The sequence below is a fragment of the Girardinichthys multiradiatus genome, chromosome 23, assembly GCF_021462225.1.
Source record: "Girardinichthys multiradiatus isolate DD_20200921_A chromosome 23, DD_fGirMul_XY1, whole genome shotgun sequence".
Taxonomy (NCBI): Eukaryota; Metazoa; Chordata; class Actinopteri; order Cyprinodontiformes; family Goodeidae; genus Girardinichthys; species Girardinichthys multiradiatus.
This window is the reverse complement of record NC_061815.1, coordinates 40,935,177-40,962,470: the sequence shown is the minus strand read 5'-3', so window position 1 is coordinate 40,962,470 and position 27,294 is coordinate 40,935,177. Positions and strand designations below refer to the sequence as shown.

Below are 27,294 nucleotides of genomic sequence, written 5' to 3'. Positions count from 1 at the left end.
TTATATCATTACACATTTTATTTAAGTTTTAGACATTTACTTCAAGATTTAGGAGTAGCACTGACTGTGTTTTGACAAATTATGTGCAGCTAAAAAAAATCTGATTTTATATTTTCAAAAAAGAAACCCTGAAAACCTTTAAATAAACATTTTTTAGGTACAAAGTGCATTAATTGACAAATTATTTTTAGACAACAAACACGTGGGAGGTGAAAGCTGCAATACAGAGATAAGGGTCACTTTTCCTTCCTGAGATCATCAAAAACTGCAGAATATTCTGACCTCCACTGATAAAGGTCCTGATTTCATCAACATGTTCGTGTGAAGAGAAGCTCATCAACAAAAAGAAACATTCACAGTGTGTCTGAGGTAAAAATTACACATTCATGCATACATGGTCCCAAACATTTGAAGGCAATTATAAATATCTTCACACTTTTAAAAATGGGTCGCACATTCAAAATAAAGGCAGGTTTCACGGATCAGTTGGCGTTGTTGGTCACTTTCTGAAGAACGTTGGCACTCAAGGGTAGAGATTGCTCGTTGGGTAGAAATTCCCTCAACAGGAACCCAAGGAGCATCTGGTATAAAGATGGGTGGACATATTTTAAACTGAAATCGCTGAAATGAGACCGAGGTATGCTGAGTGAGATACTCACATTGATCAGAGTTTTGTTTTCCTCTCTGTTCTGAAAGATATTGAAAACGGACTCCACATCCGTCTTCTTCAGGAAGAGATGGTTTGAATCTACACGGAGAGGAGACAGGAGTCAGATTTTCCCATTAAAGCTATGTGAATGTGTTTGAATTAAGAGGAAGATCTCGCCTACATCGAGCGCTGATGAGATCGTGCGCTCGCTCTCTGGTCTCCTTCTTCTCCTCATCGGTGCGAGGAGGAGGAGGAGCAGTGACCTGCTGGACCTCTGGCCACAGTTTGCTGCGCAGAGTGTCGATGTAGGCAGCCATCTGGTCCTCTGTTGGGTTTAACTTGCTCAGGAAAGAGTTCAACTTCCTGGAGAGAAACAAAATGGAGCCTCAGTCACAGGATTAAACATATTAGAAACATGGCAGGACGTAAATAGCTAACTTACTTCTTCAAGATGGGCATCACAGGTTTTAATATGGCATCAAAAATGTTGATGAGGATGGAGTTTCCTGTGAAAGACAAGGTTATGAAATGAATCCTCAACTTAGAGTAATCAGAATAAGAAAGTACACCCTGGAAAAAACACATTTTTTTGCTCCCTGCTCCTGAGCACGTACGACCGGGGTTGAGTAGGGACTATATGTGACGTGAACCGACTACTGGTCACTGATTGGCCACAAGACCAGGAGAAAGGAGAAGGTTTTTGCCAAGGTAGTGCAGCGAAAAGTTAATAACATTTTATTTTTATTTTTTCTATAATTCTATAATTATTTACAAATCATAAACCCAGCCTGAAGGCTGAAAGAAAAGAAAGACACATCAGCTTTTCGAATTACACACAGCCGGGGCGCTGTATTTAATAACATCCTAAACCAGCTGATCACACATAAAACCAGCTGTTCAGATGCACAAACACTTCCCCCAAAACACACAAAACAAACCACCACAATAAAGTGTTTGGTTCGGAACTTTACTGACGGTCCACTATGTGTTCAGAAGTCCACAGGCAATGCAGACATTTACCAGGAAGTTTTAGAGCATTTCATTCTTTCTTCTAATGACACGCTTTAAGGGGCTGCTGATTTTATTTTCCGGCAGAGCTTGGTACTGGCCCACACTGCCAAAGGTACTAAAAGCTGGTTCAATGACCATGGTGTTACTCTGCTTGATAGGCCAGCCCAGAACTAAATAGTAATCTATGGGCTGTTGTCAAGAGGAAGATGAGAGACACCAGACCCAACAAGGCAGATGACCTGAAGGCCGCTATCAAAGCAACCTGGGCTTCCATTACACCTCAGCAGAACCACTGGTGGATCGGCTCCATGCCACGCCGCATTGATGCAGTAATTCATGCAAGAGGAGCCCAAACCACGTACTGAGTGCGTAGAAATTAAACTTTCCAGAAACCTGACATTTCTCTTTAAAATAAAATTTTTATTGGTATTATCTATTCGAGACAGAATTTGGAGTTTTTTCCTCTGTAAACCAAAATAATCCAAACTGAAATAAAGGGTAGAAATATTTTACTGTGTGTGTAATGAATCTATATGAGTTTCACCTTCTGAGAACGTTGGAACTTGATTTCATGATGGTCTAATTTTAGAGATGTAGTTGTTTTCTGTCTGACTTTAGTCATCATTTGAGACATTTAGGACCACTCTTCTTCATATTATTGCTTTGGTTCACTGAGGTTTGCAGACATTAGTTTAAGTGCAATCTTCTTAAAGCTCCATAACAGCATAACTGAGGTCTGGACTTTGACCGGGCCATTGCAGCACATTTGAGTCTTTTCTTTTTCAGCTGCCCTGTTGTAGATTTGCTGCTGCATTATCCTGTTAATGACCCAATTTTCTCAGCTGACAGACAGAACGCCTCACATCGGACTCCAGAGTGCTTTGGTAGACTGAGGTCAAGTTGGTCAGTGCAAGTTCTCCAGGCCCTGGAGCTGCAGAACAGGTCCAAATCATAATCCTTCCACCACCATGCTTAGGGGTTTGTGCCAATATGCAGCAATTTTATTGTAAAAAATCATGCTTTGCATTGTTGCTAAACATCTCTACTTTGGGAGAAGTATCCTGCTGAAGGCATCATCCTCGGGCTTAACCCTCTTAATCCTTTTCCATAAATCCCTTGTTCTCATATCATAATCCCTAAACCTAATCTTGACACATTGACCTCTTCCTCTGGAAAAAAAAAAATCCTTTAAAAGAAAGCTTCCACTCATTAACCCCTTTTAAACTAATGTAACAAATTTGCCTCAAATTGCTTTGGGTCTTGCTTGCGGCCCAATACCAGTTCATGCATATTCCACACATACCAGGGACTGCATTGGACGGCACCTCGGCGCCATCAAGTGGTCGGAGTTATGCCCAGTCATGTCTACAATAAATACTTACACTTGTATCTGGTTTGTGCTATATACAAATAAACAATTTCAACTTAATTTAAATCTTTGACAGCAAAACAGGTTTTCCTAAGATCACAGATGAACCGAAAAGGGATTTTGGACTGTGGGCCCTTTGAGTGATGTTGAGAGTGTGCAGCTATATACTGTTATACTGTGGTCTCATTTGTTTTAAAGGACAGTCCTAAAAGCATTATCAATTCAGATATACCTTCTTAACCCCAAGTTGTGCTGCCATATTCTTACAGAGATGTTTTGTTTTTCCAGCAACTCTTCTAAATGAGCCGTATTTTTAAATTATTTCTAACTTTACTGCCATGAACTTTACATTTTACCAGGGTGACTAAAGCCCGTAGATGGATTGTTTTTCTTACAGTTTCTCAGAGAACAGCGCAATCTAGCCGTGGGATGAATTTGCTGGTACATCCACTCCAGTGGCGATTGCTATAAACTGCAAGGGAAGCTCAGCTTCCCCTAAAATGTCAAAAAAGAAGTGCTTTATACAGTGAGTTCAATAGTGAAGCATAAATGCTGGGCTTTGTCCCGCCCATCGGACGCTCAACTTCTCTGGGGGTCTATGGGGCAGTGGGCTGGCCTCGGCTGGCCCGGACGCTCAGCTTCTGCAAGATGATTGGATGATCTGTCTGAGGCTGAATCCCTTTTTGATTGACAGCAAAATGAGCGAATCAGCGATCTTGAAATTGAGCTTCCCCTCCTTGAAAGACCAGCATCCGCCACTGATCCACTCCTTGAAAGACTGGCGACTGTCTTAAATGTTTTTCCTGCTATGGATAATCTCTTTCTCAGCAGAATGACAGAGTTTACGTTGTACAGAAATAGCCTCACAACCCTTCCCAGATTGATGAGCAGCAACAGCTGATTCTCTTAACCTATTGTTGATATCTTTCCAACTTGGCATTGTGTTAACACACATCTGTGTGCTCCAGACCACCAAACAGGAAAGGCTTCTGCCTCTATAGAGGTCATAACTCTTACTGATGGTCATTTAATCAGGTGCATGTGATTACATTCCCTTTTAAAGTCAATGGTAAAAGCTAAGTTCCTCCACTTAGTCTTCTCTATATGGCTTTAGTCTGTTTATAAATGGTTACTGATCAGTAGACGGTGTAAAAACCACAGAACAGTTCTGCCACAAGATTTACTGAACACCAGATAACTTCTATTAGGACAGCTTTAAAAAGGTTTTTATCTCAATCTACGCTATAATGTGTTTACCAACGCAAGGTTAATCAACCTGTTTGGCACTGCTGAAGCTCAGAGGGTCAAAACTAGCTGAGATTTATAACAGCAAACTAAAAACCGTAAAACTGCAGCTGCAAAGGAAGGCGTTTGTCTTTTTTTAAATCCATGCTGCTTATTCCAAAGATTCTTGAGGCTAATCTGTCATTTCCAACTTTAAACTGTGGTAATAAAACTGACCTAGTTTCCTCTAAACAACCTTTTAACGGCGGCGTTCTGATGTCATGTCAGTGTCAAGTATTCAAGTTCACCACTGCCACATTTATTTATAAGACAAACAACCACAAAATCAGTTCATTTCAGCACAGCATCAAGTTAATTTAACAGTATGAAGTTTGCCTGAGGTTGATTATTCATCATTGTACTTACCATTTCTTTGCCGGGGCTACATTATTAAAAACATGCTTCAGCAGCTGCTGCTTTCATTTTATATTTTACCAACTCTGCATGATTTCTATCCGCAGCTCTTATTGCATGAAGCTTTCATTTTCAACACGTTTTTTTAATACAATTTTTACAGGCAACCAGCTGTCAGTTTTTCATTTCCTCTCAACATGAACAGGTCTCATAAAAACAACCAAAAATAATACGTGTTGATTAATGAAGAGTAGGTTTTCACTGCAGGATTTGCTTCCTGAAGCAAATTTCAAGTCTCTACAGGCAGTGTTTTTCTTTTTTCTACCACAGAAATGGGCTTAAACAACCAGCTGTCAAGACTTCAGGAGGAAAAAGAAATTGATAAAAAAAAAAGATAATAGCAAAAACGGCAGTCTGCTTGAAAACCTGCTGTGAAGTCCACATGACCGTATCATCTAATATTAAAGAGTAAACAAACCTGATATTTCTTTCAGCAGATCAAATATGGCTTTGGTTGACTCCAGCTGCTCCCAGTTGCCTTGGCCTCTCTGAGAGTCCTCCCCTCTCTGCAGAGGGCCCTGTGTTGTCTCCTTTCCTTTCATCTTGCCAGCTCCACCTGACATCTGGAAACATGTCCTCTCCTTTTTAAATGACTTTGAACAGCAGCTGAGTTGCGACAGCTCCTCTGCGCCCGCTTGCTGCGTTTCATCAGGCTGCTCCTCATCCCCGCTGCCCTTCGTCGAGGACAGAGACTCCTGTGACCTGGATTTTCCTCTGAACATCATTTTGAAGTGAGAGGTTAAGGTGCAATCAGAGTCCTCGGGTTTCTCCTGAAAGCTGTTTTCATGCGAGGTGTCTGCATTAGCAGCGGGTTGGGGGTTAACTTTTGCTTCCTCAGGCTGTTGGGGAGGGGAATTATACTGGGAGACGACAATCGTTGGGAACGGAGAACCATTCTGAATCGGAGTGGATTCACAATGATTTTCTACAGAGAAGGGGGAGGATTCAGGATGTGGAGATGTCACTGTGTTTTCTTTGGGGACTTCTGTCTGCAGGCTTGAGTTCTGCAAAGAAAAACAAAAACAACCTGGATGTGACAGACGGCCAATCCTGAGGGAACAGCCTTCATAATGAATTAAACACACAAACCTTAAAAAAACAGTCCAGAGACTTTAAAAAAAGAAAAGGGTGCAGGCCTCAAACTCAAAAACATCTGGTTTTAATTTCAGTCCTGAGCCAAAACTACCTGCATATTTTTTGTTTTGTACATTTGAACATGAAAAAGTTAAGTTTTATTGATTAAATGTTTAGATAGAGTGGGATAAGAATGTTTTGGAAGTTCCTCAGTTTACAGCTGGGCCCAGAGCAATGTGGTGCCAAAAACAAGGGAGTTCAGCAGTTTAATATATGATAACAGTTTTTTGCTAAATTATTCAAACCCCTTTGATCATTTTGTCATGTTACAGCCACAAACTTCAATGGATTTCATGTTTTTCTGTGATTTTTGATTGAAGTAGAAGAAATATTTTGGTAGGCTATTAATTTTACATACCAATTCAGTCTCTAACTTATCTAGTCATATTATTGGTCCATTTAAAAGTGACAGGCAAAGTAAGGGGAGAAATGATTGGAAGCAGCCAAGAGGCCCAATGGAGACTCTGGGTGAGCTGCAGAGATCCACTAGCTCAGGTGAGAGAATCTGTTGATAGGACAAGTATTAGTTGTGAACTCTACAAATTCGGTCTTTGTTGAAAAAACAGTAAGAAGAAAACCATATTAAGAGCAGTTTTAAAAGGATTTTTAGCTGCACTAGCAGCCTGTATTTCCCAAATGTTTAAAAAGTCAGTTGACAGGAAATAGGGTGGAGAGAGCGGGGGAAGGGGTATGCAGCAAACATCGACAGGCCAGGATTTGACCCCACAACAGCCTGCGTCGAAGACTAAGGCGTTGCGCCCGGTTAAGAGCTATTCTAAGTTTGCCACAAGTCATGTAGGGATACAGAAAACATTTGGAAGGAGGAAGTCTAGTCAGATGAGGCCAGCACTGAACACAGGCCCCATTGTCAACACTGGGGGAAAGCTGAACATAGTTGATGAAAAAATGGACAGACTAAAGAAAACGCCACCCTGTAAGAAAACCTGTTATTGGCTGCAAAAGACTTGAGTCTAGTTTTATTTTATTGCAGGAGAACAACCTTCAACATACAGGGAGACTGTTAATGGATGTTTAGATCTAAGCATATTCATGTGTTCGGACAACCCAGTCAACATGTGGCAAGACTTTAAGGTTTATATTCATAGGTGCTCTTTATCCAGTATGACTGATCTTGATCTATATTGCGAAGAAAGCCCCTGCTAATACATACCTAAAAGGATTGAAGCTGTAGTTGCAGAAAAATTTGGTTCTACAAAGTACTGACCCAGAGGTGCTCGTCAGACTGAAAGAAATGCACCATAGTCCCTCCACTTCACAATGATATGCTGTTTTGTGTTGATTTATCACTTAAAAATACAAATAAAATATACTGAAGTGTTTGTTATTAACATGACAAAAAGTGAAAAGGTTCAAGAGATGTTAATAGATTTGCCAGGCCCTGTAGCGTTACTGAGCAAACAGAGGAGTAACATCAACCTCTGAGATCAGAGCAGCATGTTCTGCTGCACCAGGTCAGCTTTGCAGGTCAGTGATCCTCTTTTGTTGAAGCATGCTCTGACAAATGTGCTCCCTCTGCAGAGATGAACTGGCTTCTATTTTAGTTTCCACATGGAGGAGCAAGCTAAACAAACAGAGGCATGCAGGGTACATGGCTATCACACACTCTAAAGAAGGTGTTTTCAGCACCCCGTCATGCCAAACAAATTTCTACAATTGGAATATAGCTCTGTTACACAAAGGTGAAGGTTGAATCAAATTGATGTTATTCCAAAGCCACATTTTCTATGGGGCTGAGACACTGAGGGTGACTACAAAAAACATGGACTTTGTTGTCCTTAAGCCACTTTTTACTTAATTTGGCTGTATACTTTGTGTCGCTGTTGAATTTGGAAGACCCATTTGTGCCCAAGTTTCAACTAGCTGGCTGTTGTCTTGAGATATTTACGCATGATGTTCCTTCCTCATGACGGCATCTTTTTTTGTGAAGTGCACCAAGACCCTCCTGATGGTGTTCTGAAGCTTGTAAGGTTCCCACTTCTTTCCTCCAAATGCAACATCATCAGTTTTAGTTTCACCAGACTGCAGGACACGTTTTCAAAATAAAAGACCTTCATCCCCGAGTGCATTTGAAAGCTTTCATCAGTCTTTTTAATGCTGCTTTTGGAGTGATGGCTTCTTCTATGGAGAGTGGTCAATAAGCCCATGCTGGTACAGGAAAAATTATGTCTTTTTATTCAAAGTATGTGGTTTCAACTAACTGAGTGGCCACAGCTCCTACATTGTAAACACACTTGTATAGAGGTTTTTCTTAACCACAAAGTTCTATGAAAGTTTAATGTTTATGCTCACAACTGCTGTCATGAGGATAATTGGTGTGGAAGCTGCAGTGACCCATTACCTCTTCTTCCTCTTGGCCAGGGGTTAGAAAGCAGGCCAAACCACTGAGAATTCCCCATACGCCCCCAAATTGCTCCTCCTCATTCAGCAGTTTGTCGAGGGGACACAGGAACTGAAAAACCGGCAGCGTGTGGCCGATCATACTGTCAGAAACTAATTCCTGGAAGATGAAAGTGACAAAATGCTCATTCAAAGCTCTTTTTAAAGGCTTGTCTGCCAACATGATCTGAGCTTCCAGACCTGCAGGAAGTGTTGAACTGATGCTGTGGCTTCTTCTTTAACCTTATTGTTGACCTCAGATTCTTCCAGTTTAACGATGGTGGGAAGGCTGGTGGAGTCCTGAAATATAAAAAGATATTTTTGTATTTGGAAAAACATAATAAAATTCGTTATACATCCCCAAGCCAAAAGCGTGCCCCTACTGCAGGAGTGTTTAACTCCAGTCCTCGAGGGCTGGTGTTCTGCAACTTTTAGATGTGTCCCTGGTTGCAACCTCAGCATGTAGTGAAGTTGATTAAAGTGTGATGAAGCAGAGACATCTCAAAGCTGTAGGACACTGGCCCTCAAGGACTAGAGTTTCACACCTGTGCCCTAAGGATCAAAGTGGTAACTAAAATCAACTTAATATTGGACCTTCAATTACAGTTTGATTTCAGTGTAATACTCCTTGGTAATCTACCATCTGGACTTAAAAAGTATGAAATATTCGCTACTGTTGGCGGGTAGCAAAAAAAAAGGCAACAGTCAGATGTTGGCTGAGTGAAATGAGCCCAACTGTTGAAGACTGGACAGGAATTTGTGTTTCTGTGTAAAGACAACCCTATCGCTCAGTTCATTACTGCAGTTTGGATTTTTATGAGGAGTTAAAGGGTTTTTGTCTCAACGGCGATCATCGTGTCCATCCAAAGAATAATCAGAGGACGGACTTTAAAGTCCAGACAGGAGCTGAGCTTCCTAATACTTCATGCTGTAAAACTTCCCAAAGTAAACCTTAAAGCATTAAAAGGCTGGACGGGATCAAGCGGACAGTCAAACAGCATTTTATGCATGGATGGAATCATACACAGACCAGGCATTACATTATGACCACCTGTGTAACAGTCTGTTGGTCTCCCCTATTACTGTCAAAACAGCTGGACTCCACTAAACCTTTGAAGGTGTGCTGTGGTATCTATCACTGAGATCTTAGCAGCAAATCCTTTAAATCCTGGATAGAAGTTGTGTAGCCTCCATGGATTGGGCTGTTTGACCTGCACATCTAGCAGAAGCTCAATTTTACTTAGATCTGGGGATTTCGAAGGAACACCTCAAACATATTCCTGATCCATTTCTGCTTTGTGGGATGGGGCATTTTCCTGCTAAAAGAGGCCAAAGCTACAGGTTAAAGTAACATCCACAGGATGGTACAACTCAAGGTTTCCCTGCAGAACATTTCCAAAAGCATCACAGTGCTTCCTCTGGTTTGCCTTTCTTTCCATAGTGCATTCTTGGCACCATGTGCTCCCAGGTAAGTCGATCCACCTGGCCATCAATATAATGTAATAAAAACCAAAAAACAGGATTCACCAGGCCAGGTCAACGTCCTCATTTGCTCTGCGGTCCAGTTCTGATGTTCAAGCACTTATCTTTGGTGCTTTCAGTGGTGAACTGAGGTTAGTTCTGGATCTACCTGGTCATCTTCTCCAAATATTGCTCTGTGGTCAGATTTTTGAACCACCTCTTCTCAGTCCTTTCCATGTGGAGGACCAGAAGCTTTACAAGCTCCTCCTCTCATGGAGAAGGTCCTCATCTTATCTCCAATGTTGAGGAAGCTTAAAGCTTTGTTTATGAGATTAAAAGTGTTACTATTGTTTTTACCAAATGTAAAATGAATTCTGTGTAGATTGTTCTGGGCATAAGTGGAAAGTCACTCGGAGCAGCATGCAAGGCCTGTCTGGAAACAAGTTAGATAAGGAAACGTTCTTGGCGTGAGGAAAGACTGATGGACTTGTTATTGTAGAAGCGAACTTGTAGGCTGGATAGAAATAGTCCAGCTGGAAAGAATTATGGTATCCTGAATCCTGCCAGGTCGCTTTGACATTAGTTCAGCAGTCCAGATTAACTCAGGAATGAGACGTTGACCAGAGTGATGAGATAGTTATGGTATAACTGTCACGTAGACCAGTTGATTTCCTGCAGATGTTTGCTGGTTTTGTATTCCTGGAACTGTGCTTGAGAATCAATGTTGTGAGTGCCAAAATGTGCGTAAGTGAAAGGGTACATCTGATTGGTCAAAAAGTCTCACATACACAACAGTGATATGACTGTTGTATATATATCTTGACTCTAAGGTATTTTTGGGATTTTGTATGGACCTTTATTCAGAGATGTGTTCTGAATAAAGGTCCCCCGCGTCGGCTTTGAGAGGAAACCAGTTGTCTCTTGATAATTTTTTTTAATTAGTAAAACTTTCTTCTCCCACAGCTACAGAAGACACTCATTTCAGCCTCTTCTATCCCGGACATCTATCAGTCGTTCCAGATTCATATCTTCTGATCATAGGTGAGTGTTGAAACAACGATGAGGCGGTACAGCGAGAGCTCCTTATTCAGTAGAACAGATTACAGCAGCATCTGCATTACTGCAGAAGAAGCCCTGATCCATCTATTCACCTCACGCTGCAGACTTTCTCCCAGGCATATGTCTTAAACTTCCTATTTCAGGATTTCTCTTTTACTTCGGTTCAACGATTTTGGGCACCTGAAGCCCCTTTCAGGCATGGCGCTTCCTACATTTTCCCTCATGCAAACAGGTGTTGTTTTAACATTCCTGTCTGCATTCGTGTGGTTTATGGGAAACAAGCTGTGGAAAAGGCAAGAAATAAATTTTATTGACTGCAGCAATTCCAGTGGGCTTTTAAACGCTCACTGCTCAAACATCAAGTTACTGCCAAAAATGTTTTCCAACCGATTGGCGCTACATTGCGTCAGCCAAAAGAGCAATCTGCTGCATTTGGTTCTTAGCCATATGGTAAATAGTCTGGACTACTTTTACAATAAACCTTCCTGCGCCTGAAATATGTTTTTGTCATCTATCCTGGCCACAGTGGCATAAATAGAATAGGGAAAGCTCCTGAAACACCTGCCAGTATCACACAATCTGGGAAATATTGTAATTGTGAAGAACAAAACAGATAACAGCCTAGCTTGCAGGTCTTTACCTGCCATCTGTTGCGGAAATGAACAACATCCATGTAAGCCTTCTTAATGTCCCACTGTAAATTCTCAGGGCTGTCCTTTTCCTCCAAATGCACCGCAAAGATCAGCTCAGAGTCCTCCCAGTCTGCCTGAAACAAGAGTTAACAAGCGCTCAACAATCCATCCTAAACATTAACAAACCAGCCAAGAACAGCAGGACCTCGTAAACAGGGCCTCGGCAGACAGATAACAAGGCACTCCTCACTAACTCATTGATGGCTTGCCCACTCACATGAGGGATGCTGACAGCCCAGCAGCCGACGCGCCACATCTCATAAGAAAGCTTGAATTCCATCATGTCCTCCTGGACGCTTGCCAGATAGTCGTCCAGATCGCGGTCTTCCTGATGGACAGAAAAAAGCAGCAATTAACTTGTCAGGTTTAACTAACCGTTATCTTTATTTTAATATAGTGTGCTATGTGAAGCCGCCTCACCAACTCCGAGTCCTCCTGGCTCATGAGGGAGCCCTCTTTGCTGCTGGCATCGTCCTCGTTGGATCCGCCATCGTGGACCGCCATGATCCTCAGGACCAGGTCCTGCTCCATCTTTTTAATCTTCTTCTTCTTGGCTTTCTTGGTCTTCATCTTGTCCACAAATTTGGACCATCCTTCTCTCAACCTATGGCCTTAAATGTATAATGCATCACATAGTACAGCACCTTATAAAAGTATTCACACCCCTTGAATTTATATTTATATATATATTTTTTATTTGTCATATTAATGTGGTTTTATGTGACAAAGGAACACAAAAAAATGCCTGCATCTGTCAAGGAAAATATATATATATATATATACAGGTCCTTCTCAAAATATTAGCATATTGTGATAAAGTTCATTATTTTCCATAATGTCATGATGAAAATTTAACATTCATATATTTTAGATTCATTGCACACTAACTGAAATATTTCAGGTCTTTTATTGTCTTAATAAGGATGATTTTGGCATACAGCTCATGAAAACCCAAAATTCCTATCTCACAAAATTAGCATATTTCATCCGACCAATAAAAGAAAAGTGTTTTTAATACAAAAAACGTCAATCTTCAAATAATCATGTACAGTTATGCACTCAATACTTGGTCGGGAATCCTTTTGCAGAAATGACTGCTTCAATGCGGCGTGGCATGGAGGCAATCAGCCTGTGGCACTGCTGAGGTCTTATGGAGGCCCAGGATGCTTCGATAGCGGCCTTTAGCTCATCCAGAGTGTTGGGTCTTGAGTCTCTCAACGTTCTCTTCACAATATCCCACAGATTCTCTATGGGGTTCAGGTCAGGAGAGTTGGCAGGCCAATTGAGCACAGTGATACCATGGTCAGTAAACCATTTACCAGTGGTTTTGGCACTGTGAGCAGGTGCCAGGTCGTGCTGAAAAATGAAATCTTCATCTCCATAAAGCTTTTCAGCAGATGGAAGCATGAAGTGCTCCAAAATCTCCTGATAGCTAGCTGCATTGACCCTGCCCTTGATAAAACACAGTGGACCAACACCAGCAGCTGACACGGCACCCCAGACCATCACTGACTGTGGGTACTTGACACTGGACTTCTGGCATTTTGGCATTTCCTTCTCCCCAGTCTTCCTCCAGACTCTGGCACCTTGATTTCTGAATGACATGCAGAATTTGCTTTCATCTGAAAAAAGTACTTTGGACCACTGAGCAACAGTCCAGTGCTGCTTCTCTGTAGCCCAGGTCAGGCGCTTCTGCCGCTGTTTCTGGTTCAAAAGTGGCTTGACCTGGGGAATGCGGCACCTGTAGCCCATTTCCTGCACACGCCTGTGCAAGGTGGCTTTGGATGTTTCTACTCCAGACTCAGTCCACTGCTTCCGCAGGTCCCCCAAGGTCTGGAATCGGCCCTTCTCCACAATCTTCCTCAGGGTCCGGTCACCTCTTCTCGTTGTGCAGCGTTTTCTGCCACACTTTTTCCTTCCCACAGACTTCCCACTGAGGTGCCTTGATACAGCACTCTGGGAACAGCCTATTCGTTCAGAAATGTCTTTCTGTGTCTTACCCTCTTGCTTGAGGGTGTCAATAGTGGCCTTCTGGACAGCAGTCAGGTCGGCAGTCTTACCCATGATTGGGGTTTTGAGTGATGAACCAGGCTGGGAGTTTTAAAGGCCTCAGGAATCTTTTGCAGGTGTTTAGAGTTAACTCGTTGATTCAGATGATTAGGTTCATAGCTCGTTTAGAGACCCTTTTAATGATATGCTAATTTTGTGAGATAGGAATTTTGGGTTTTCATGAGCTGTATGCCAAAATCATCCGTATTAAGACAATAAAAGACCTGAAATATTTCAGTAAGTGTGCAATGAATCTAAAATATATGAATGTTACATTTTCATCATGACATTATGGAAAATAATGAACTTTATCACAATATGCTAATATTTTGAGAAGGACCTATATATATATATTATTTTGTTTTTTACAAATAAAATCCTGAAAGTGCAGCATGCATGTTTATTCATATTTTGACCCAGTCCATAGTAGCTAAATCTGGCTTCATGTTTATGCTGCTGGAAAGTGAACCTCTATCCCAGTCTCCAGTCTTTTGCAGCATCCAACTGGTTTTCTTCCAGGATTGCCTGTAAGCTTCATCCAATAACAGCCAGGTGGCTGAATACAAATCCACCCCACACTTTTCAGATATTCATTTGTAAAAAGTCCCATCCATCATTGTCCTTTCATAATTCAACACTACTTTAGGTTGGTTAATTACATATAATCTCAAAATACATTGAAGTTTGTAGTAGTTATGTGACAAAATAAAGGGAAAATTTGTTTAGTAGGACAACCTTTGCAGGACACTGTGCATCCTTTAAACCTTTACTGTACATGAAGTGAATAACAAATAGTCTCTGCTGAACACGTTTTGCAAAGATTTGTGAGTAAAGTCAACAGTAGATAAATGGAAAATACACAAAAGGAAAAAAAAGTATGATTAGTATTCAGACCTTGAATGTTATCTATGTATTAATCAAACAAAATGCATTAATTATAACATTAATGCTGTTGATTCTTTTCAGCTCAAAGAGAAAACCGTGACTTAACTTGGCATTCAGCTTGCACCTTTCATAATTAGTCGTCTGGATGAAAAAACAAAAGGCATCAGCGACTAACTTTGCATTGAAAGACCGGCCAGTAAAAAGATTCCATAGCTCCCATTGTGTTTCAGCAAACAGTACAAGGAGATATGGCAGCACAGTTATCTATCTAAATGCAAATGAACAACTCAATCTGCTTTTCTAAAACCCAATCATTTGCATTATAAGCCTTTCTGTAGTTAAAAAAAAAAACAAACATATCCCCTAATGCCCTATTCAACAAACATACCTCTCCGTTTGCACACCAATCCAGTGCCGGTTGAAATCTCTGCTCCAAGCGAGTTTCTGGGGAAAAAACAGCCACAACAAAGTTGAGTTAGTTCCAATTTTAAACACATAGGCGGCTGCTGCTGCAGCAGCGTCATTTTTTTGAGCCTCACTAACGCTCGGTCAGATCAGCGGGGTGCAGAGATGACAGCTACTCACACTTCGCTGCCTTCCTCGTCGCATTCGCCCTCCTGCGGAGCAACAGAAGTGTGATCTGGGTCAGATGCATGCAGCTCCTCTGCAGAGCTTTTCAGGGCAACACTGTCGAGCTGATTCACAGCCAGCTGGTTCAAGTTGTCGGGGTCAGAAAGCCAATTCACCAGGAGGCCCAGACCTGCGAAGACAGGCACCAGTAAACCTACAATTTATTGCATTAAGTTGAATTGAATGCCTAAGAAGATAAACATTTTTATGATGTTCAGACTTTATTTAAATGCTTTGGTTTAAATGGCAACAAAATCAGTAACTGCAAATTACTGCCTTAGTTTCTCGATAAAGAAAGATTTCACTTCTGCACAGAAACTACAAGTTTACAACCACAATCTAGTTAGTTTATCTGAGAATGGCATAAACTTTATTCAGATTTAACAAAATACATCAAGAAACTAACTGGATACGTTTTAAATCAAGATTGGGAGTATAGTTAATGTTTTGAAGCAGCAAAAACCTGCCAATAATTCAGTCTGACATTTGAAACCTTCAGTTAAAAACTGCAAATGTTACATCAGCGTTAAGTAGAGTCGTCTCAGAAATTAAGGTGTGGTTTTTATTCACAGCTTCTGTTCATGTGAGAGTATGCAGTTTAATGGGGAGATCAGGTAACACTTGACGATTACTTGACGTTTCTGAAGTAAGAAAACTCAAGCTCTTTAAAAGGCTTAAAATAAGTGTCAATAAACTTTGTACAAACTTGATAAGAAACCACATTTTTTCAAAACTCTTATTAAGGTTTGAGTGCAGTTTTTCCCCACTGGTTTTTTATTTTTGGTCCAGTTTGGTCCAGGGCTGCAAATAACAATTATTTTGCTAATCGATTAATCTGTTGACTGTTTTTTTGATTAACCGATTAATAATTGGATAGCAAAAGGTGCTTAGGAGATTTTTTATTTATTTACAGAATTTGAACCAGGTGAAGCTAAAACTATGCCGCTCGAGGAGTTCTGGATAGAGCATCTTAACAGACCAAGAAGGTTTTTCATCTTAAATGCAAAATGTATATATTTTCTATACAGTTTTGGCTTAATTACTGCTCTGAGTGGGTTGTTCTATCAGCAAATGGCATGTTTTAGAGTTTATACCTCCAATTATTGATTATTCTATTACTATAGATTAATCACCATTCATTCGACTAATGGTTCCAGGCCCTCAGTTTCAGGTTTCTTGTGGCGAAAGAAATATCAGTATTTTTGTTAGCTTATCAGCATCAGGAGAAGATGCAGGTGAAGTGGTTTTCTATGCACAACGCTATGTACAGCTGAATGTGTGACGTTGTGCACCAATCTGACCTCAGAACAGCCCAGCGTGGCAGAAGTAATCATACCCTTTCTACTTTTTTATATTTTTAAATGCTTCACTTATCAATAAACTTTAAATGTGTTTTATTTTGGTTTTAAGTGACAGAAAAACTAAAAAGTGATGCATAATTGCGAAATAGAAGGGAAAGATTACAGTTTAAGTTTTTTTACAATTAATCTGTAAAATGTGCAGTGCATCTTTATTCAGCCACCTGGGTAAACGCTTCAGAGAAGCCGATTTTGCTGCAATTAAAGTCTACAATGTCTTTACTCGTTTTGCACATCTAGAGACTTAAATTTCGTAGGGTTTTCGTAGGGGTTATTGGCTGCCATGAGAATTATATTTCTAAATATAACTGGTGGTGTGAGATGTGTCACTGTGATCCTTTCTGGTTTCATATTTTTATATAGACTTATTGTAGTAATAAATGGGTAAATTCTTCCAAATCTTGATGCTTGCACATTGCATATCATAATGAAAAGGAAATTTAAAAGTGGAGACACTTCCAGTTTCTTTGGTAATAAAGAGAGGGATGAGAAGGAAGAATAGACTAAGATTTGAGGAAGGAAGAATTATAGAAAGACCAGGAGGGTCAAGGTTGAAGGTAGCCATTGAAAGTGCAACAGGTGAAGAAATGAGTGAAGATGAAGAAAATGATTTTAGCGTAAGCGGTGAAGATGAGAAAATTTCAGTCAGAGAGAGAGAGAGAAAGAAGACAGTGCAGAGGAAACTGAAGAAGGAAGGAAGGCCAGAGTTGGGAAATCCAGGCGATCCATCTGGACCACCTGGTATGGATTTATTCTCAATATAAATTCCAGTGCAGAGATATTAGATTTTTCAATAAACATCAATAAAAATAATATCTGCTCAACTCTACAGGTGTGTTATGAAGTTGGCTTTATAGATGTAGTCAATTTATGTTATAATAAAAGCAAATCCTACAATGCAGAAACGCAGTGAAAACTGGATTAGATCATTTGAATTGTCACTATATATTTTTTTTAGATCAATGAACTTCAATGAAGAGGTCCAGCATTGCCACCCTGCCTAGACCTTGTAAAGGTCATTCCTGTTCTGCACATCAACATTGGGTTTAGTTCCTCATCGGCTGGGTCTCTAAAGCTCATGGAGAGTGGTGTGAAGAAAGTAAAGTGTCCTAAAAATGATTAAATGTTTTCCTGAACTGGTACAACCCTAGTCCCCTACATCGCTTGTGACAAACTGCAAACAGGATTTCTCATGCCTTGTCTTTAACAATGAACTCCTTATTGCCACTCTCAGATTTGTGGAGTACATGACTAATAGTTGTCCTGTCTGTATATTCCCTGAAACTGAGGATCTCTGAGGAGCTGAGGATCTCCGCAGCTCCTCCAGAGCGTCCCTGAGCATCTAATGTTAATCTTGTCTGATTAATGGTCTCCTTGTCCAGCCAGTCTGTTTATGTGGAAGCCATGCCTTAGTTGCGACATACTGAGCCCCATGGAAATAAAACACTGCCACTGCTTCCATCACATTCCCTCATACCCCATCATGGACCCTAATATAAACACAAAACCACTAAAACCCCCCACAGAAGGTTTAACCATACTAAAACAGGGGTTACCATGCACAAAACGGGAGCTCAATACCACCTTCATATGCAGCAGTGGGGAGCAGAAAGACTTTCCACCTTTTGGTTGATTTTCAATGCTGTGCAGGGGTCTTAATCCAGTGTGAAATGGGCTTTAACATGATGTTTTAGGGACAGATATTTCCACCTATTTATTCATAATTATTTTCTATTCTGCAATTTTCTCTGAAAGATAAAGAGCTCTGATCTTCCTAAAAAACTGTCTTGTTTCTAGCTTAAGATTAAAAGGGTCAGACGTTCCTCTTTCTGTCCAACCAGCAACATGAAAGGAAATGTGAGCATGAGCAGAATAAGTCAGCGATGTGCTCGTTAAGGATTAATTGCACTTCTGAAAATGTGGCTTCCAGCTGGTTAAAAAAAAAAACAAACAAAAAAACGTAATGTTTAAATCCTTATGAACTTTCAGCATCACCACCACTGAATTCTAAGATAGAAAGCCTTAAAGCAGTCGCCGGTTTTTCTCATAACATAATGTTTTGCCTATGGAAAAACTGTCAAAACAAGCCCGCAGCAGTGGATGCAAGAAGATGAAAATATTTAAATATTCAGAAAGCAAAACTTTAGCTGCACCTCAAACAGTTTTTCAATCAGAGCTTTCTTTCTCTCTTTTAGGGGCTCAGGTGTTAATAAAAAAAATGACAAGGAGCTGCTGCTTATTACTGTAGCCAACAAGGAGAAGTTTATAATAAAAAAATGTGATCTGATCATTCCCGTTTCCTGGGTTTTTAAAACTGTAAAACTGGCTGTTTGAATGATTCTTATTACATCTTATAAAACAATTACTCTACTCCTCAGTCTACCTGACTCCTACTCCATCCGTTTAACGACTGCGATTGTTTCCATTCATGCTGTGTTGAAAGTTGTATGCGTGTTCCTGATTCGACCTAGTTATGTTCATGCTGAAAAATGTTAAGCGAAAAGCACCAGGAGGCAACTCAATATGACACAGACCTGCTGAGTTGCCATCAGTTGAAAACTAAAACCTTTCCCTACAGCAATACTCGTGAGATAAAAACATTATATCTGCTGCCACGTAAAAAAGTGAAAACCCTAAAGGAAATTGGAGGATCACAGCAGGAAGCTTTTATATACCTTTAAATACCTGTCTAAGCTCTATAATGCTGCTGACAATAAGGGATTACACAGACATCACACTCTGAAAGAAGTCGAGAGGCTTAGTCCTTGTATAGCAGTGTTACTGTATGAGAGAAGATTTAGCGCTTCCTTACCCTTTAAGGCAATCATCTCATTTAAGGCACAATGGTAGGTTTCTTGCCCCCAGAAAGATCGGGGGAAAAGGTTGCGCACCAGGGCGTCGGAAAGCTCTCTGAGAAACGCCATTTCCAGAGCAGCGGAGCTGAACAAGGGGTCTCTGAGACGGAAAACACAAAGACAAGAGAGGCTGAATGCTTATGAGAACCTAATTCACATACAGTCTTGTAGAAAAGTATTTGCTCCCTTACAGATTTCAATATTTCTGTTAAACTTTCAGATTAAACCAATTTTAAAATCAAAGATAACCTGTGTAAATACAAAATGATGCAGGTTTATAATGATGGTTTCCTTTATTAAAAGGAAATAATTATGTCCTTTTAGTTACCCTATCCACACCCAGGTTGGATTATGGCCAGACCTGTAGAATCAAGAAAAATCACTTAAACGGAACCTGTCTGACAGCATGAAGTAGGCCTAATAATCTCCAAGCCACACATCATGCCCTGAGCTAAATAATTCAACGACATGATGAGAAATAACACCGACATCTATCAGTATGGATCAGGCAATGCCATTTCTTTGGGACTCCCATGTTTTCTCCATTTGTGGTTCATCGAACAGCAGTAACCCTTCCCTGGAGTGCCGGCCTACCAAACTGAATCCAAGACTGCATCAAAGACTTATCCAGGAGGTCACAAAAGGACCCAGAAAACATCTAAAGTTCTGCAGAGATCACTTGACTGAGTTAAGGCCAGTGTTCATGATTCAGCAAAAAAATGACAGAGCAAAAATGGCATTAATCAAAGAGTACCAAGGCAAAAAGGCCAATCTCACATTAGCCCAAAAAGCATCTCGACGTTCCCAGGACATTGGAGAAATAATCTACGGACTGATAAGAGAAACCTAGAACTTTCTGGAAGGGGTCTGTCCCGTGACATCTGGAATTAAACTAACAGCAATTCAGTGAAGGATTTCATACAATCAAACACTGTGATGGTCTTGGGTTGCTCTGCTGGACGACTTCCCATAATTCAACAGTGGATTCTGTTCTCCACCTGAAGGAAAATGTCTAGACATTAGGTTGTGAGCTTAAGCTGAAGAGCACTTGGGTTATGCAGCAGTACAATGATCCAAAATACCTCAAGAAATCCAAAATGAAGTTTTTAGAGTGGCCTAATCAAAGTCGGAACTGGCCGTAAACCCTATAAGGAGTGGATTAAAACTATTCTGAAATGAAGAGGAGTTCAAAGTTCCTCCACAGCACTTTAAACAACTGGTTGCCAGTTGATGTAAACACTTGATAGCTGTTGCCCCAACTGTTGGCACAACCAGGTTGGTTTGAATAGCTTTTCCCTCAATAAATTAAATGAATAATTGAAAATTCCAGTTTGTCAATGTGATTGAGGAGATGAAACATTTAAGTGTGACCAAAAAAGCAACAAAAAAAAACCAGACGAGATCAGTAAACAGGCAAATACTTTCAGCAAGCCACGGATCGTAATCTTAAATCTAATATGATACAGCACCACCACAGGTAGGCACCAAAAGATGGTTAACTATTCACAAGGTTGTCAAAGTAATAAGAATTTTATAGAGTTCAGGAGTTCAGACATTTTACTGGGTGCAAAGAGTAACCAAAGCAGCACCTGAAGGAAACTCTACTCAAATTATGAGAAAGAACAAAAGTCTTACCGGTCTGGCTGCTTTGCCTTATGCAAGTGCTGAGTCAAAATCCTAATGGAGCTCACCACAGCCTGGCAGACATCAAAGTCCCTGGCCCTCTCAATGATGCGGTCGATTACAAAGTCAAAATCCCTGCTGAGCACCTTGTGCAGAGGCTGTTGCTCGCAGGGCTCGGGGACGCCGTACCAAGGCAGAACCAGCTGAGCGTAGGCACATTCGAACACTGAAAAGATTTGTCACAAAGTCGGTGAGTCACAGTAGAATAATCCCACGCTCACCTCCTGAACATCAAACTGCAAGAATAGAAACAACAACACAGCAATGAAGCTAGTGAGACATTCAAACTCTGCTTCCTACACTTATTTAAAAGCTTCTGAGTAACTTGAGGGAAATTTACTCATTTAGAAACCAAGCACAAATATTCATGAAAAGATTCTCCTCTGAGCATGAGAGGTTTCGTGGGGTAAACATAAACTTATTTGATAACAGTAGCGTTCACCAGGAACTTTGCTGAGAATGTGCAGCTTTAGTGGTCTCTTTTTTAACACTAAAAAACCCTTTTTATTTAGTCCTGGTATTTGTGTGAATGACACAATGACATGTAGCTGCAGCACCAAGAAACACCACCATGGCAACAGCAGATAACGGTGGCCTTTCACAGAAACAGCAGCTAAGGATTGTCACGTCCTGCGCAACCGACAACCAGCATTCAGCTTCATCCATGTCCCCATCAACTCTGACCAACAATCTGGTGTTTGCTTAAGAAAAGCTCTCCCCAAGCATTAGGCTGCCACCACCATGTATCACAATGAAACACATCGAGTTGTGTGGAGACTAAAGGCGAACCATCCAAGGTAATGGTGCTCCAAAACCACAGTTGCCAAGCAACAAGTATGACCTAAAGTGGCTGACCATCTGACCTGACTAACCAACCTTTATTAACTAAAAAGAAAGTGGCATAAAACCTTTATATCAAATTTAGTTTGTTTACTTTTGTTTTATATGCATCACACTAACAATGAGTTTTACATGACATCATTACAGCCGTTATAATTAATATTTTAGATAATTTTGCAATAGCAGGGAAATTTGTTGCTTTTCTGTTTTGAATTAGATCATGTTAATATTTCTCGTTTTAATCTTTGTGTAATTATTGCAATATTGTAAAACCGTAAGGTTACATCATGAGGTTGTCATGCCAGGTCCATGTCTAGTACTAACCACTGCTGTTTCTGCTTCAGCTTAGACATCCTTCAAGGAGAGTTCAAATCTCCAGACACTTAACTATATCTTCCCAAACACTTCTCAGAGCGGTAAGCGGTGCAGCAGAGACACCCAGATCTTTTTCTCCCAGGCAACCTTCTCCAAAATTTTCTGTGGGGGGAATTTCTAAACCAGGCTTGATATAATCTCTCCTCCTAATCTAGCAGGTCTGAAAAATAAAGCCTTAAAAGCTGTCCAGACGACACCCTTTGCATATGTGCAAACCACCTCAACTGGATGCTTTAGACGCCAAGAATCAGCAACTCCAAGCTCAGCTCCTCCCAAACAGCTGAGCTTTGTATCAAATTCCTACGGGTGAGTCCAGCCACCCTGTGGAGGATGCTGGTTGAGGCCCCTTCAATTCATCATCTCATTTCAGTCGTTACTCAGAGCTCCTGAGCTCAGGTGAGGGTTGTTATGTAGATCCACCAGTGAACTATATCTTAACCAGACCTGTACAGTGTCTAGATAACCCCACCATCCAAGATGTTTCAACTATTCTCAACCAGAAAGGGGCAATCCACCTTTTTTTCACCTGAGGACTTTTGAAAGGACGTATCTTAGCTCTAGTGAAATCCATCTCCTGGTTAAATTAACAGCTGAGAAAAAAAAAAAGAAAACTCAGTTTGGAACAGTTCAAAAATGTTCAGCAAGTTGTTAAATTCTCTTGATCGAAATCAGTTTTAACGTCAGCAAGCCGTTAAAGACCTGTTCAAGACGTGTCCAGCCGCATTTGGTTTCAGTCGGTCTCCTGAGGCCCTAAATGCTTGACCTCAACATCACAACCACACCAGGTTACAGTTCTGTTACATGAGGCAAGGAGCGCAATAATGTACCAAACCAAATGCAAGATGAAGCACAACTATAGCCAGGTTTACCGTGTTTAAATTTGTTACATTTTTATAGAACATCTTTATATTTAAATTTATAATACTGATGATACTATAGAGATGTCTCAATCCATACCCTGGAGACCAGAATTGGCCAAACTTCCACTTGATTGGCTATAATCCGTGAGGAGCAGGTCAAATAAAGAGACTTTTGTTTTTTTAAATGCATAAACGACATCAAAATTACGAACTCTGACCCCCTTCCGTAATGACTGAAAGCATGCATTTTAATTAACTTTTTTTTGCATTTATTAGAAACCAGATAAAAAGTTAGGGATATGCGCTTTGATGCATAAATGGGAATAACCTCGTAATTCCTTCCTTTTCTGTTGGGTTCAAAGCTACTGTTACATTTTTTTCTTTGAGTAAAAAATAAAGGAAAAAAGGAGGAAAATCAGGAAAAGCCTGATTGGTGCATACAACATTTTTTTTGTTTGCTTTATAACATTTATTTGTTTATCCAGAGAAATTACAAACTCAGAAACTGTTGAGGTTAGAAATACTTTCAGTTTCCAACAGGCTAACCAGCGGCTCTCGGCTGCTTTTCTTACACAACTGCCTAACCCGTTCAACAGGAAGTTGAAATACTTGAAGATTTACCTTTTCTTTGAAACACTGAACTAACTAGGTTTTAAAACCACCGTTTCTAAGAACTGCTTCACATCTGTTGCATGAAGACACAAAACCTATGGCTCCTGTGAGCCTGTATTCCAGCCCAGGACATTCGGACTTCATTTCTTTGCTTTCCTTGGTTTTGCCTCAGAAACAGCATTTTTGATCCCACTCTACAGGATTATTACGGGACACACACCCAAAAAGAACGGCCTGATACTCTTCATTTCTCTTGAGGCCAACCAGTGTGCTCTTGGGCAACCTATACTCTCTTCACCAACCCCCTTACAAATGGAAGCTTCCTGTTATTTTCCAGGTTTTTTTTATTTGGGGTCATTTAACTGGGCAGCCTACTATTTACTGCACTTCTCCCTCTCAACTCAACTTTTTAATCATCTGTTCCTCTGAATAATGTCTGGAGCAACACATTCAGATATTTAAAGGGGAAAGATTTAACCGGCACGTCCAACGTTTGTTGCCTTTGTCCTCAAACAACCTCCTGCTCTTTTAAAAAATTACCTCACTGGCTGAACTCCATGTTGCTTTTATTTTGAACACGCCCTTTTTAACTATGTATTAAATTACACAGAATCAGCAGCATGCAAGCCATCTCTGTTGGTTATCTATTAATCTACTATTCTGATGTTTTTATTATTAGACGGCCTGCTTATGTGACATGAATATGGGGGTTGTTTGCAATTAAATCAAGTAAAGATCTGATCATTCAGGTCGGGTTTTAATGCGAGGTTTGAACAGTCGCATTGAAATCTGGCCACTTGTATCTGAATCAGCCATGATGAACAAATATAGACAAGTCATGCTGAGCCAACGCTGGATGTTGCTATAGCGTTCAGATCTGATGCCTTCTTTAATCTGACTGGGTGTTTTCTCACAATGGGCACCATGGATTTAAAACTTTAATCTCAATGTTCTATAGAAATTATTGCGATGGAAGCAATAAGTCTGTCACTGCATACAGTCAGAGACTCACAAAAACAAATACTCCTCTGGATATCAACTGCTGCTAAGTGGTACAAAATAAATCACTCATATTTTGAAATATAAATACCTTGTTTAGTGATGATCTGACACAACAAAAATGACTGCAAACACTTTCTGTTTTGAGGGTTTGCAAACTTCCATTAGAGTTTATCATGACTATGAAAGGATGACTTCTCATCACCATCATTTTCCTTTTCTCTGTTAATGATAAATGATATAATAATTGCCTATCCCAAGTGCATTCATAATGTGCATGGGATAAAAAAATCTCCAAGGATGCAAATTAGCATTCAGTCTACAGACTCTGAAAAACAAGATATCACTGCAAATCACTGTGGCTCAACTACAAATGAGCAAAAGGACAGTATTTAGGAGTAAAACTGCCAGTCTTCGGTTTCCTTCTAGTTTGATTTGGGCCGTGTAGAGTCACAAATGACTTAATTCGCCTCAACGTCCCTCACATTATGTTTGACAGGCTACATAACCTATCTCATCAAGGGTTTAGTAGCTTAAAACGCAAGTGGCGTTAATCTGAACCATGTTATTAGTGTAGACTGAATTTATCAGCAGTTCTACAGAAACATCAGTAGACTTTCTGACTGTTAGCTGCTCGGCTTACAGCCTACTGAGCAACTTTTCTACTTATTAATTGGCATGAACAGCGAGTAACTTTGATTTTTATTGGCATGGATGAATTTTAATACCAGCTGTAAACAGTCACACATAATATTGTCCTCTTGTAATAAACAGAATGCATGTTAATGCCAGATCTGAACAGGAAGAATATACAGCTCATAGAAGACAGTGGGGTGTAATGGAGACCATTTTAATCTGGTTAGGTGGAAACAAGTAAAGGCGTGACACTTTTTCAGAGTCATCGTGTCTTTACCTAAATAAAGCATTTTAAACTGCAAAAGTAATAGAAACTCTTAAACTTCATCACATATTGTCATGCTAGAACAGAAAACTTGTATTTCCTTGGGATTTTATGCGCTAGACCAATGCAAAGCAGAGCACAATTCAGCCCCTTTTACTCTGATACCCCCCTGGGGATGTTTTTCTCCAGCAGGAACAGTGAGCTGGTCAGAGAAGATGGGAAGATAGATGGAGAGTAATCCTGGAAAGGAAAATCTGTTAAAGGCTGCAAAAGACCAGAGATTGGAGAGGAGGTTAAAGGAATGGTTTATGTCAAAGCATAGTCATGTGTTAAAATGGCCTAGTCAAAATCCGGACGTAAAGCCAATTTGTGTTCAGACAAGAAAACTGACGATACTTTTCATCCAATCTGAGTGAGTTTGAGCTATTCTATAACGATGAATGGGCAAAATATTAAATCACCACACCTTTTATATTATTATTATTAAAAAATGATTCCAAATAACTTTGTGATGGTCTTTCAAATGAAAGCACACTAAAACTCTAAAGTTTGTGGTTGTACATGTTGAAAAGTGGTATAAATACTTTAGTATACCTGGAGCGTACGTCTCCTCGGACATAATTTTACAGTTCCACAGACGCGGAGGGACAATTTAAACTCCACAGCATCTCGATTAGCCACTACTCTGACACCAAGATGGGTAAAATAACTGTTAAGAGTCAAATTAAACTCAACAATAGTGGTTATTCCTGTTCTTCCTTCCTCTGATCCCTCACTACCTGCAACAAGACCTGGAGCTGCAGCTGTGACCTCAGGTCAAAACAGAGCTGATGGCAAAACAGGCTGAAATCAGACTTCAAACATCTACTTTAATCCTCACGCAAAAGCCAATCTGAAAACTGTATCTGGCTGAGAGAGAGAGTGCATTTTTCACTGTGGAAAAGCATGCTTCACCTTGCTGAAGAGACTTCTTTACATGTGGACATTGAGAAGTCAGTGGTATGTTCTGGCCAAGGTTCCCCGCCTGAACAGGTTCAAGCGACTCTTCCTCGACTGTTTCCTGGAAAAACAGAGCAGAGATGAAGGCGTTGGGCAAAAGCGAGCAACACTGGAACCTGTGAGAATGTGCAGACATTGGCATGCCTCAAAGAAATGAAGACTTTTACTACTTTAATTGCCTCATAAATGTGTTTCACCTGTGGAAATAATTTCAAGGTACATTTTTGAACGCCCGTCAGTGAGAATTGACGTTTAAATACAATAGACGTGTGATTTCCGAAGTCAATTCACCCTCATATCTACAAGTTATGAGCTTAATATGATTGATATATTTATATTAAAAACAAAAGAGCCACTGTGCTGACCTGAAGCGGGTGTTCTTTAGTCTCTTCGTCTGTTTGGGTGCTGCTTTCTCGCCCATGGTTTCCACACAGCAGCGGCGTTGTTGAAACGCAAAAGAGGAAACATATAATGTAATGTGTGACTGTGGGTCCGTAGTCTGAAAAATACCAAACCAGGCCGAGGCTTACAGCGATGGAAAGCCGCCACAGATACATCTTCTCCCCTCACAGCAGGCTCTTTTCGCCGGCGTGTCTGACTTTTGAGCGAGAAGTTTTGGACGAAGCAGAAACTAGCTTGTTTACTAGCATCTTTAAAGCCCCGTAGAAGAAGAAGCAGACGCTGTTTGATTCACTGACCGCCGTAAGACGACTGAGAAAGCAAACTTTACCAGGTTGGTTTAAGCGCAGCTGCGATTGGCTGCGGGGAGTCCCCGCGT

General features: G+C 40.5%; 1 protein-coding gene across 1 annotated transcript; it reads right to left on the bottom strand.

The window, feature by feature from the left end:
• si:rp71-46j2.7 lies at window positions 1–27,294 on the bottom strand. Its single transcript, XM_047354394.1, has 16 exons — window positions 26,882–27,294; window positions 26,472–26,577; window positions 20,883–21,096; window positions 19,205–19,347; window positions 14,990–15,164; window positions 14,793–14,848; window positions 11,891–12,081; window positions 11,688–11,798; window positions 11,419–11,544; window positions 8,460–8,558; window positions 8,221–8,379; window positions 5,146–5,731; window positions 1,092–1,155; window positions 831–1,012; window positions 660–748; window positions 1–581 (listed from the first exon to the last, which is right to left on the bottom strand). The coding sequence occupies exons 1-16, from the start codon at window positions 27,071–27,073 to the stop codon at window positions 483–485; spliced, it is 2,592 nt and encodes an 863-aa protein (XP_047210350.1). The 5' UTR covers window positions 27,074–27,294; the 3' UTR covers window positions 1–482.